Genomic DNA, 12,420 nt, shown 5'->3' with positions numbered 1-12,420 from the left:
ACACATGTAACATCTATGCTACAACTTTGTTACTTCCAAGGGTTAAGTACCCAGCTCCACCCTTCCAAATACCTTCAAGAACAATTCTGCGTAAATACCAAAATCAACAAAAAGAAAATCAACTGACAAAACTCAAAATCCACATCAAAACTTTTTCTCTTCCTCCAAAACAACGCTTCTACAAAAATCACAGAGAACCAGGCCTTCACATATTAAAACAGTTGATCTGGAAAACTGACTCATGGTATTCCACCCCCAATGTACAGAAAACTTTATTTCACAAAGACACTCCTCTGTGAAGACAGACTATATTTCTGAACAGGGGTCAAGTTCAGCCTCTACATGTATGAGAATGAATTAAGACTGTCAATAAAGGGCATAAACACAGAGGTACAAAGGAGAGGATTTTTTTTCCACAGACTGCTGTTTCCATCTTTTATTTAGCAGACTTGATACTCAAGAGAGACCAAAGAGATTTTATTGAAAAATTTCTGATTTTAGTGAACGTTAGAATGCAGAATTAATAAAGATATTGATTTATGGTACATTGTAATTTCCTCCAATGTTCAGATCTGGCTGAGCCCACATTGTTCACTTGCTCACTAGCAATAGTAATGAACCTCTTACACTTCCATGGAAATCTATCTTCTTTCTTTGCTAGCATTACATTAACAGGAGGGGGGGAAAAAAGGCTTCATGTGAAGAGGTAAACTCAAGAGAGTAATGCAGAAGTCTGTGCTGGTCAAGTATTTGCCCTAGCACCAGTGAGTGAGATCATTAAGAAGTATGTGAGATGCCTCCTAGGAATCACCCACCCATTTGCAAAATATATCAGATTCACAAAAAAAACCAGTACCACCCAACATATTACAGGGAGCTATATATGAGAAGCAATAAAAGAAAAATGTGGCATATGCCTGAATAACTATGGTGAAAAAGATTTGAGCATAAAGGAAAATGATTCATCACCTATTCATTAATACTGTTTAAGTTGCTCTAAATGCAGTTCTTTACTTCTCCTCCTCCCCAGTAGAATGCTTCAAGAATATTCAAGGCACAGGAGGGAAAGAGGTTTACAGAGCCAGGGAATACATGCAATGACAGTATAATCTCAGCTGCTGTGGAGCTGCACCTGGGGAGGCTTAGTGGAGTTATTTGAGGAGGAAGGACAAATAGGAAGAAAAAATACAGAAAAAAAGGAGTAGACAGGACAAAGAGCAAGCAAGAAAAAAGCAGGTAAAAATGATGGACAGAATACAGAAAGTTTAGAAACATAAATGAAGGGAATAACTTGAATGTGCCCTTTTTTTCCTTAACTATAAGCAAAAGCCTATTATGCTAATAAACATTGAAAATTAGGTTGTGACAAGTGTGGAGAAAAGAGTTAAAACAATTTGATAACTGGCTCATTAAAAAATGGGAGCACAGAGAAAACAAGGAAGAGCAGGTATTTCAAAAGCATACAGAATGGCTGAGACGGGTCTCCGGTACTGTTTTAGCCACAGCAGGTGACATTGGAGCTTATGTGGTAGTGATCAATATTATACATTACTTTCTTTTGAAAAGAAATAGATTGACAGTGAACCTCATGAAAAATATAGTAATTAATCTAATTCTAAGATGTAACTTGAAGATCAGCATGTCCTACTCACGGAAGTCAAAAAAATTAAATTTGCTCAGGTGCAAAATGTCCAATGATAACAGAGAGAGCGGTATTCCTTCACTCCCTATTTACAAAACAGTAGTTTAAATGCAATGGCTTCTTCTAACCAAGAGTCAAGACCTGCTGATGACAGGCAGTATTTCAGAAGACATGGATGATCAAGTTCTGCTGAACTCCACAGTACCCAAACCATGAAAACCATGAATTCATTTTCAAGTCAGGCATAACTGCAGAAATATTGGGAACCTAGTCATTGCCTTTCATAGTTCAAATAAAAACCCAATTGCCTACCTGTATACCAAGTCAAAAGTGCTCCTCAATAGTTAAGTACATAAATTTCTTTTGCTCTGTTAGTGGATTATCTAATCTGCCAGAATATTACTTTTTCTTATGTTTTATTTTGGTGAACCTAAGTCAAAAACCAACTTAGAATACAAATAACCTGAACAAATAGTAGGAAAAAAAAAAAAAAAAGCTCAACAGTAAGAGTTACAACTATTCCAACAAAATTGATTTCATTCCTTTAATTTTCAACTACCAGAAGTATTTCAAGTATTTGTATGGTCATCACCTTAGTATTTTTCTGCATGCAGATCAGATCAACCTTTTTCCAACATATACTGCGTACTGTGTTCATCTTTAATGGCATCCAGAATGGCTGGTTATTTTCTTTCTTGAAACCATATCCTGTTACTGACACTGCTGAAGGGCTGCTTTGAAGTATGTGTTAGAAAATATACTCCTTTTATGTCATTCATTACTTGCATTATTAAATAAAGTCAGTCACTGTATAGATGGGATAAGTAAGACAGACTCTGCTCCAACAACTCAGACTCAAAGTATGAGGAAGAAAGAGAACAGATGGATAAAGGAAGAGTGGGGAGTACAAGGAAGCAATGAAAACTATTTTGGTTAAGGTGGTAGGAGGACATGTGTCAATCTAGCTATATTTGTCGGATAATTTTAAAAACAAATTCAAAGGAAGTAGCCTGGTGGATGTTTACAGAGAGCCTGTGGGACAACATGATAGAAAGCATGACGAGAGCTGAAAATCCATCAGGCACTGGAAATTCTTGCTACCAAATGAGCAAACTCAAGAAAAATGAAAGCAGCTAAGTCCTGACGCACAATAGGAAAAAAGCATAAAAATCCATCCAGGGACAGACATCATCAAAACGACAGCCAGGAAAATGACGTGCATAAGGGAAAACTATGATGGCCAAATGCAGAGAAAGGACAGTGTAGCTGAGATCCCAGAAAACAAGAATCTGAACAAGAATTCTGGCTGCACAGATGCCATGGGATGGCTATGCCTATAAAATTATATGGAAAGAAATATGTGTGCTTTTTATAAATCTGAATTCATAAAAATTAATTCATTCTTAGTTTCAGCAAACAGTGCTGAAATACACATTTATGCATCATATTAACACTAAACTTACACTGCTAGAACTCTACACAATAACTTAATTTTCTGAATTAAAACAGAAACCTCAGAGACCATTCCTTGCAGGTATTGTCAAGGCTATCTTTTCCCCTAAACTCATAAATTTATCCTTAATGATTTTATATTTCCCAGGATTATAAAATCTTAGAATGATTTGGGGGGTCGAAGGGACCTTAAAGATCATCTAGATCCAAACCCTCTGCTATGTGCAGGAACACCTTCCACCACTCCAGGTTGCTCTAAAATCCTACTGTCATATCTACATTTGATTAAGTTCAGTAGTTCTTTATCACCAGCAAGTTTGGTAATTATCATTCCTCATAATTTAATGAATATTTGGACTATTCTTCTGAGCTTCCACTGCCAAACACCAAAATGAATTCCTAAATCATGGTTCTCTCTTTTAACCAAGGATGAGCTCAGGAAGTGCTTGAATTATAAAGCAAAAAAATGCAATGGAAGATTCAAAAGAGGAGTTCAGGAATTATGTGATTTGAGTACAAAGGAGTAAATGGGGTAAGGTGACCTGGACATTCAAATTCTTCAGCAAAAATACAGGAGCATTTTAGGACTCTAAGAGATTCAGGGAATGGACCAGATTATATTCAAATTCCCTTTAGCAACTAGATTCTATTTTCTTGCAGCATCTTTAACTGACTTAATAGCAACAAAATTCAAGTCATCTTCAAGTTCCGTGGATTTTTTTTTAATTCTGAAAGGAAGAAAAGTACAGTGGGAAGAAAAGCAATATCATGTTTCTGTATCTTTTCAATATTCATGTATCTAAAATACTTTCAATAACTATTTAACTAAGAACTGAACGTGTTGAGCTGAAATTAATATGCTGATATGAAGAAAACATAGGGTTTAATTTTAAAGAAACAAAATGAGGAGAAATGTTTATAGTTAAATGCTCTCAGAGAATATTAATAGCAAAGAACCTGAATTCTGAAAACAGCCACATCAGTAATTGCATCTTTGCATATCCAAAAGGCTATCAACCAAGGAAATAATACTGCATTTATTTTCAAATTAGGTCTGAATTCTATAGGAGGCCAAAAGTCTTATTATTAAACTTGAGATAGAAAACAGTCAATAGAATGAATCCACTTTCCCTATTTAACAATATTCTCTCTTAAGCCTGGCTATGACAATAAAAATTTACTATTTATTGGCAGCTTGTGTACTTCTTTTTTTAGCAGATTTTTCACTCTTTGAGCCACAGAACAGAAAAGCCCAGACAAAGGCATGATTTTGCTTTTTCCTTACCAAGAAAATACATAGGAAAACGTATAATCTTTCACTCATAATTAGAGTAGCATCTACTGAGATCATGAGATCAATCAGTCATAAGATAATCTTCAAAACCCATTGATACTAAAAGGTAATTCAGTTCAGCTCATTCATCTTAAAAAATGTCTTGACCCTGCAGGGCTAAAGCTGCCCTAAATAGCAGGATCTATTACATAATCCATACTTAGGCTTATGTCACCGTGCTGGAGGGTTTTCATTTGAAGGAGATCAAAATCTCCACTATTTAGTACAGGCTTTAAGTCTTTAGCATTCTTAAACAAAGAATTTCTGGACTCAACTGTCCCCATTGTAAAATAAGGTAGTAGGACTCAAGAAAGTCAGACATATATAGAAGTTTACAGGAAGCCATATAAGCTAGTAGAAAGAAGTCTTTACTGAACAGCAACAATTCTAAAATACAAAAATTTGGGCAAAATTTTGCCTTACCTCTAACCAAGGATCTAAACTGCTTAAGACAGTTTAGTGGTGACACTAAAAAATAAAGGCTCACTATCACCACATAAATGGGAGATGATTTAAGAAACAAGCACATTTACCAGGCAATGGCCTTATGACAGCACAATATATTTTGTTTTATTTTTTATAAAATTTTAAAAATTTCTATAAAATTTTTATATTATATATGTTTTTTATTTTTACTGCTGTGGTTTAACCCCAGCCAGCAACTGAGTACTGCACATTTTCTTACTCCTCCTGGGTGGGATGGGGGAGAGAATCGGAAGAGTAAAAGTGACAAAACTCGTGGGTTGAGATAAAGACAGTTTATTGGGTAAAGCAAAAGCCATGCACACAAGCAAAGCAAAACATCATCCTGTGTAAGCACTGCTCAGAAGTAACAAAAACATCTCTGCATTATCTCCATTTTAAAGCACAACTCTATAACACAGTCCCATACCTGCTACTAGGAAGAAAAATAACTATCCCAGCCAAAACCACCACAGTATTTTAGGTGAATCTTTGCATCTATCAATAAGATATGTGAAATAATATTTTGTCACTCATGGTATTTATGTTTGGTAATTTATGTTTGGTATTTATGTTTGACAACTTCAAGTAAATAGGGCAACTTAAAATTTTCAGGTATTTTGACAGTTCTATGGTTTGACTAAAGTTCACAGTGTCTGAGAAGTATATGCTGTGAATCAAGGGTGATCTAGAAATTCTGAGTGGGTAAGCCTTCCTTGCTGCTGATCTGAGATGGAAGCTACTGTTAATAGAAGAGAGTTTGTAAAGGAAGGCTGAGGGTGTAAGACTATAACTTTTTTCTTTTTGGGGAAAAAGAACAAAACAAAGAGACTGGAATTTGTAGGAGAGCAGAGAAGTAAATCAAAGAATGGAAGAAAATCATGGAAGATAATGGGAGCTGCAGGATGCTGAATAGCAGGTAGATAAAAATGTATTTGTATATAAAAAGCTTTTGTTCCAATTGAGTCACGCAAAACATGGCTGTAAATGCTTTGGCTGAGTATTTGGCAGCATTCCTGTTTCTGATGCAAAATGTGATGCATCACTTTGAGCAAATTCATAACATTACTTATAAAACAGTTAAAAAGTCAAAAGAAAACAAGCATATTTAAACAAGGTCAGACATGCTATCAAAACAAGCAGGAAACCTTCAAAACTCAGTTGCTTCCAAATGAGAAAACTATTACAAAACATCATGTAAAAAAAGGGTCAGTTTGTGAAGGGATCAAGAAGCAGTTAGACCAACTATTTCAACCACATATCAGACCCAGAAAACCTTTCAGAGAACTTGTGGGAACCACACAGAACCAGAGGGCATCCACCCAACAGATCTAGAGAAATACAGGAACCAAACATCTGAACTACTGTCACATAATTATCAGAAGGCAATGTTCAGAAAATTCAAACTTCACCAAGGCTCTCGAAGATATTGGGCTACTACAACAAAAAAAGAAAAGTTCTCACATAGAGAAAGAGGAGGAAATGGTTAAAAAAATCTCAGTGTGAAGAAAGATCGTTCTCTTTGTTTCCTGTAATTTTGTGTTTTCATTTGTGGAAATTACTATACTGACAAGCTACTGTCCATGTGTAAAATACTTGCAATTTCCAAATTCAAGATGTAATTCTATGAATCTTTGATTTCTATGATTAGAAATGTCTTTTCACTCTTACTGGATCTGCCTAATTTACAGTTATCTCCTTATTTTTGTATGAGGTTTTTTTGTTGTTTAGTTGTTTGATTTTGGGTTTTGGGCATCTTTTTTTGGCTGTAGTTGAATATTGATTATAAGTTTTGGAAAATTAAAAAAAAAAAACCGCATTAAGTTCTGTATCTTTTTTAAAAGTAGCTTCTACTTACCTGCTTTCTGACACTGTACTATCTTCTCATATAAGTTATCTGTATTTTCAACCAGAGTCCTGATGGTGTGAATCATCTGTAGAGAAAATAAATTAAAATATACAGAATATCAGTAAAATTAAACTTTTACTTAACATTTTTCATCTGCAAATGCTGCTTAAAACTGAACTCAAATTGATAAACTAATATTTATCATTAACATAACGAATACACTTATTTTCCTGGTCATAATGAGGCAGAGAAGTGCCCTAAACATAGCATAAAGGCAAAAAAATACAAATATTTTGGGCTGGGATCTGTGAACGCTGAAGCAAAATGTCTACTCCATAGCTCACTGCCTATCAAAGCAACTGGAAATCGTGAAACCAGGCAATTCACTTTTGGTGGCTTGGGTGAGATAACCTGGATGCAATTTTCATCTCCCTCATTCACACCAACATTCAGAATGATGATCACTCATGACCCGGTGCGTCCTTTTTCCTGGGCATCATTCCATTGCTTTTCCAGATTTTTTCCTCTACATTTTCCCTTTTGTGGCTTGACCTGCACATATGTATGAGACAATGCTTTACAGAGGAAAACAAATCACTTGAGGCTGGTAGTGGCGGATAAGAAAAATAAATTATTCCTTTAGCTGATCTTTCTAAACAAAAAGCCTTTCTGGGAAGCCCAGCTGAATTCCAGTTACTAAGATGGAACCATGCAGAATTTTCAGCCTAGGGTATGTACTGACAAGTAACAACTCTGCTTCACACCTTACCCACTGACATCTCTGGTATCCACTCAAGCAGACAATTTTCTCTCCACTAAAACAGTGACTAAATTTTTGACGTGTTACTTATGTGGGTGTTCATGTGGAACTTGCTTTTCCTTAGGAGACCACAATTTGCTTTTATGAGGAGGAACATTCCATGTTAGAGGGAAAAAAAGCCCAAACCTCTCTAACACTCTTCCTCAGAGAAAAATTACTGTAAGAGGCATGACTTCCACACACATATTAGAAGAAGCCTTCTCCAGCTGAATGACATTGAGGCTGTTTTTCTGAACATTGCTCCAAGTAAGGCATAAATCAATTTTGAGAAGCAGGCAAGCAAATCTCAGATTTTTGATGGTGATAAGTGTGCAAGCAAGTGAGGAGGAAAAACACCTGCACAGACAAACTACTCTGCAGGCTTCTATAACTGTCAGCTGCACAAAAACCTGGTTTAAACAAATGGCAAAGCATTTAAAAATAATTCTAGTTCTACTTCTATTATTTCAGTTTGAACCAATAAAGAAAATGATGCAAACCCTGAAATTTTTAGCTCATGCTACACACAAACAGCATGTGAATAAGCAACTTTAGCGTATGTGGATATGATCCTATTGGATAATTTAATTTAATCCTCACATCCCAATTAATCTTTGTTTAAACTATCTACTTAGCCTGATTTATATTATGTCAGTTGTCAGGGTTGTTTTAAATAAATGTAAATTATAATATATGGAGCAAAAATAACTTGATCAGGTTGCTAAGCTGCAAATGAAAAACTTCAGCTTATCCCATTTTTAACTGGAATGTTCTTTGAATATAAATATCAACATTCACTCAACCAAAAACTACCTATAAATAGCATTATGGTGATTACTATTTAAGTGCAACAAATTGAAGACAATTTAAATAAGAGAATACTATATTTCACCCACATAGGGAATGCTGCAAACTGACTATTCCTAATCAGCCAAGGAGAAAACCCTGTTCCACTGTGTTTCATTACTATTCACTCTCTAAAACAGAGCTCACAAATTGAAATAAGATCACTATAAATTTGCTTGACAGACAAGGATTTACCTGTTTCAACATGTACATCACGTAACATATTTGTTTCTGCAAGGAACTTAAACGAAGAGAACTGAAACACAGCTGATGTCAGCTGTATACTTCCAATAGCCGATGTTATTTTGCTAACTAGCTGAAAGGAAACTGTAAAGCAGGCTTTTCAGAACTCAAAATCACCTTGAAACATGAACTGCTGAGCATGTATGACTCTTGGACTTTTCTGGGATGCTAATACACAATAATAAAGACTAGAGAGGGATTCTCTATCAATATGAGTCCTTTCACCTGAGCACTCCTTTGAGTGGAGTTCATAAAAAAAAAAGGACAACTGTGCTGCCTGTTCAAGGTATTTGTTTTGAAGGAATTGTAACAAATATTACAACTGCCCTACTCTGTTTCCCTAACCCCATGTGTATAGTGTAATTTCTAAATCATCTCAATTAGGTCCTATTCCAGACACAGAACATATCTATCTGCTCTGCTTCCTTCATATGCCCTACATGAACATCACATAATTTAGAAGCAGTGAAGAACAAGTCTTAGCTGATTGGAAGGCTTACTCTGAGACACTACACTGATTTTCAGAAATAAGAGAATTCTAAGATGAATAAAAATGCTTACATTACTGCTTTTTTGATTACTTTCTGTATTGACAAAACAAAGTTTTACTAGTTCTGCAGAGGAAAGGAAAAGAAACTAATCACTGTATTAATGTTCTTTCATCATGGTCAGGCTAACACTGAAGAATTTATAATAACATGCCAATTTCATATTTCACAGTTCCAGCATGGAAAGCTGCTAAATACCCTCAGATCAAAGGGAATGCCCTCTGCAAATTCTGAAGAAAAATGGCAACGCATTTCATGTGGCAGAAATTATTCTAATATCCACTTTTATATTATCAATACCAGTAACAGTTACTTTCAGTATCTTTGGTTTCTAAAATACATACAAAGCTGTATTTAAGATTAACAGCCCTGCAGAGCAAAACTGGCTGAGCTAGCAATAATTCAGGAATTGACTGCCACTACCATTCCATCAGTATTATGGAACACCTCAATTTTCAAATGTCCTTCCTTAAGAAAATAATGGAGTAGTATGCTGGGTGCATGAGTAGGTGTCACCTTCTAATTGTGCTTGATTAATAAAGCAATAGCATTAGTTCATTCTAATTTTATTTTTACACTGCTCTTCACCACACAATCACCTTTTAGTATGTATCCAGCTATTTGTTAAATTTCTCTATGGAGTGTTTGAACATATGAATTCTTTCTAGTGTTCAAGCCAAAATTATAACCTCATAAAAATACTCATGTAGACATTCACAGAGACTGAAAGACTTTTGGTAGACACAGCATATGGAACAACTATGTATAAATGGCTATATTTAAACAGAAAATTAACCTAATCCAAATGATACTGGTATGTATATGTGTGATTGATATAAAAGTGAAACAGAAAATGATGAGTAAGCAGGAGCTTCAGTATGAAAAACACTATATCTGCAGCAGAGTAAGACATTGAAATCTCAAGGGAAATTAGAGGTGGAAACTGAGGAGAAAGACCAGGTAGAATGTGCTCTACACTTCTAGAATATAATCAGTGGCAAATCTGGAAAGAGAAATTGAAACAAATGTAATAGGGAACAACCAGTTACCACTTGATCATTAAAAATGTATTGTAAATAACCCATGCATATTCAAGAAAAGAACACATGTTACATAAGTTTAGTAAGCTATATTTTCTAGTAAGCCTTTCACAATACTGATTCACATTCTTAACCTATGTTGCCTTTTTTCTGGAAGCAAAGATTCAAAATATCCAAAAATGTATTTTAAATATAGAACTTAAAAGATATGCTGAAATTGCTTCAACTCTCCCTTCAATTTCCACCCCCACAACTATAACCCAATCTTAGCATGACCAGACAACTTCGCAGGTACTCATTACAGACTGGACCATCTTACTTTTTCTGTTGGTCAATGGAAAATAGGAAATGTAAAATGGTATGCTTTATGTGCCTTGAAATCATCACATTTTTGCAGAGGTTGAGATGACAGTTTGATCTATTTATTATATTTTTCAAATTCTATTTGTTAAATCATGCAAGCATTATACCTAGTTACTCTAACAAATGGACAAATGTCAAGAAAGATATTTTTAAAATTAAATTATTATTAAGGGGGTTCAGAAATAAACAGTAAATTATTAGTCCAGAATTCGCAATAAGGATGGAGACCTGTATTATTATAGATATTATTCCTACCTTAAAAAGCCAAAAATGATGGTAAGAAATCCCAGTTGTTGCTTCAAACTGATGGAACTGCATTGTTAACAGTCCATCACTTATGTGATGCTGTCCTCACAAACCAAACTAAAAACTCATATACTGAAAAAAATCTATCGTCCTTCTCAGCAAAACAGAGCCCTCTCATTAAGATGGTTACTTAAAATTAAATATATACATGTCTAGACTACCCTTTAGGATAAGTTTTTAATGTTCAAAGTTTGTTGTCTGATTTGTAAGTGCTATGAGCTAACACTATGTAGATCAATGCAAGTGCTCACATGTACATACACATGCATGTATTTGAAACCACTTATTTAATTTCAGCTGAATTTGAACAAAATCTATTTCTATTAGGCTCACACAGATAGGTCTTCTGGTAGAAGATAAAACATTCTGTTTATGCCCCCAGCTTGGGGAAAATATGTAACCAAACTCAACTGTAAATATTTTAAATATCCCATTCAATATAGACCTTGGGAGAGAAATCTTACAAAAACCCCAGGACTTATCCAATCCTCTGCATGTGAAATTGGTTGACAGCACACAAGGAGACATCAGCTACATTTTAAAATGGAAAAATCAACTAATGACAAACTGTGTCTGGCTGATGAAACTCAGTGAGAGAAAACACCTTCACTGACAGAATTGCAACACCAAGGATGAATGCTATTTTTAGCAAGAAAAGCATACCACACATTTAGATTTTGAAATCTGTGAATGTGTTGCCAATACTGTTAGACCTACATTCCAACAGCAAAACTGAAACCATACTTACAGTAGGTGTAAATCAAATCTTCATTAAAATGGTGCTCACATTCTACTTTCATTCAAACCTCTGCATACTAGATATATTTCTGAAATCACAAACTATATAATTTCTAATAAATATATGTGTTTTCAGTATTCAGAAGCAAAACTGGAGCTCTTAATGACAGTAATAAACATGTAACTTGCACTTTCCAGACATTTCATTAAGCCCAAGTTGGTACAAATAGCACCAATAGCAAACAACACTTCACAAAAATAGGAAAACCAAATAAAGGGCATCCTAAACTGCTAATAGCATCTGCACCACTTCAACAGATGTGTTACACAGTGAGAATCAGAAGCTGCTACCACTGCCCCAAGGAGTAACAGCAAGGAAAGGAACTCTGGTAGGCACTCCTTATAAACTCTTTGCCCTCAAGAACCATTATAGGTAACGGGAACTCAAACAAAACATGGTCAGTTCTAATTGAATGTCTGTATAAATTGTATCTAAGCAGTCCAGTATTCAGTGTCAATGCACCAGAAGGCATCTTTGTTGTGGCACTGGAACAAGCAGAAGAACTATTCTTAGTCCTTCCAGTGACAACTGCCATGGTCAGTTTGCTCTACAGCTGCATAAGTTGTTTTAAACTATACGTGCTGCCTTTTATTTTCTGCTGGAGAGGAATGGTGTTATAGCAAATAAGAAAGGAAATTACTGTAAAATGAGATTGCAAACCCCTACAACTCAAACGAATTGTTCTAACACTGTGGACACCACACTGAAAGAATTCTGAAACATCCAACTTCTAACAGG

General features: G+C 35.2%; 1 protein-coding gene across 1 annotated transcript in view; it reads right to left on the bottom strand.

Annotated features, from left to right (window-relative positions):
- PLCL2 (phospholipase C like 2) overlaps nt 1–12,420 on the bottom strand; it is a 98,879-nt gene that overhangs the window by 16,962 nt on the left and 69,497 nt on the right. The window contains exon 5 of the mRNA XM_058832282.1: nt 6,748–6,823. Coding sequence (XP_058688265.1) covers nt 6,748–6,823 — 76 coding nt within the window. The remainder of the gene's footprint in view (nt 1–6,747; nt 6,824–12,420) is intronic.

Source organism: Poecile atricapillus, chromosome 2 (assembly GCF_030490865.1).
Source record: "Poecile atricapillus isolate bPoeAtr1 chromosome 2, bPoeAtr1.hap1, whole genome shotgun sequence".
Classification (NCBI taxonomy): domain Eukaryota; kingdom Metazoa; phylum Chordata; class Aves; order Passeriformes; family Paridae; genus Poecile; species Poecile atricapillus.
The sequence above is the reverse complement of the archived record's forward strand: the minus strand, read 5'-3'. Positions and strand labels throughout refer to the sequence as shown.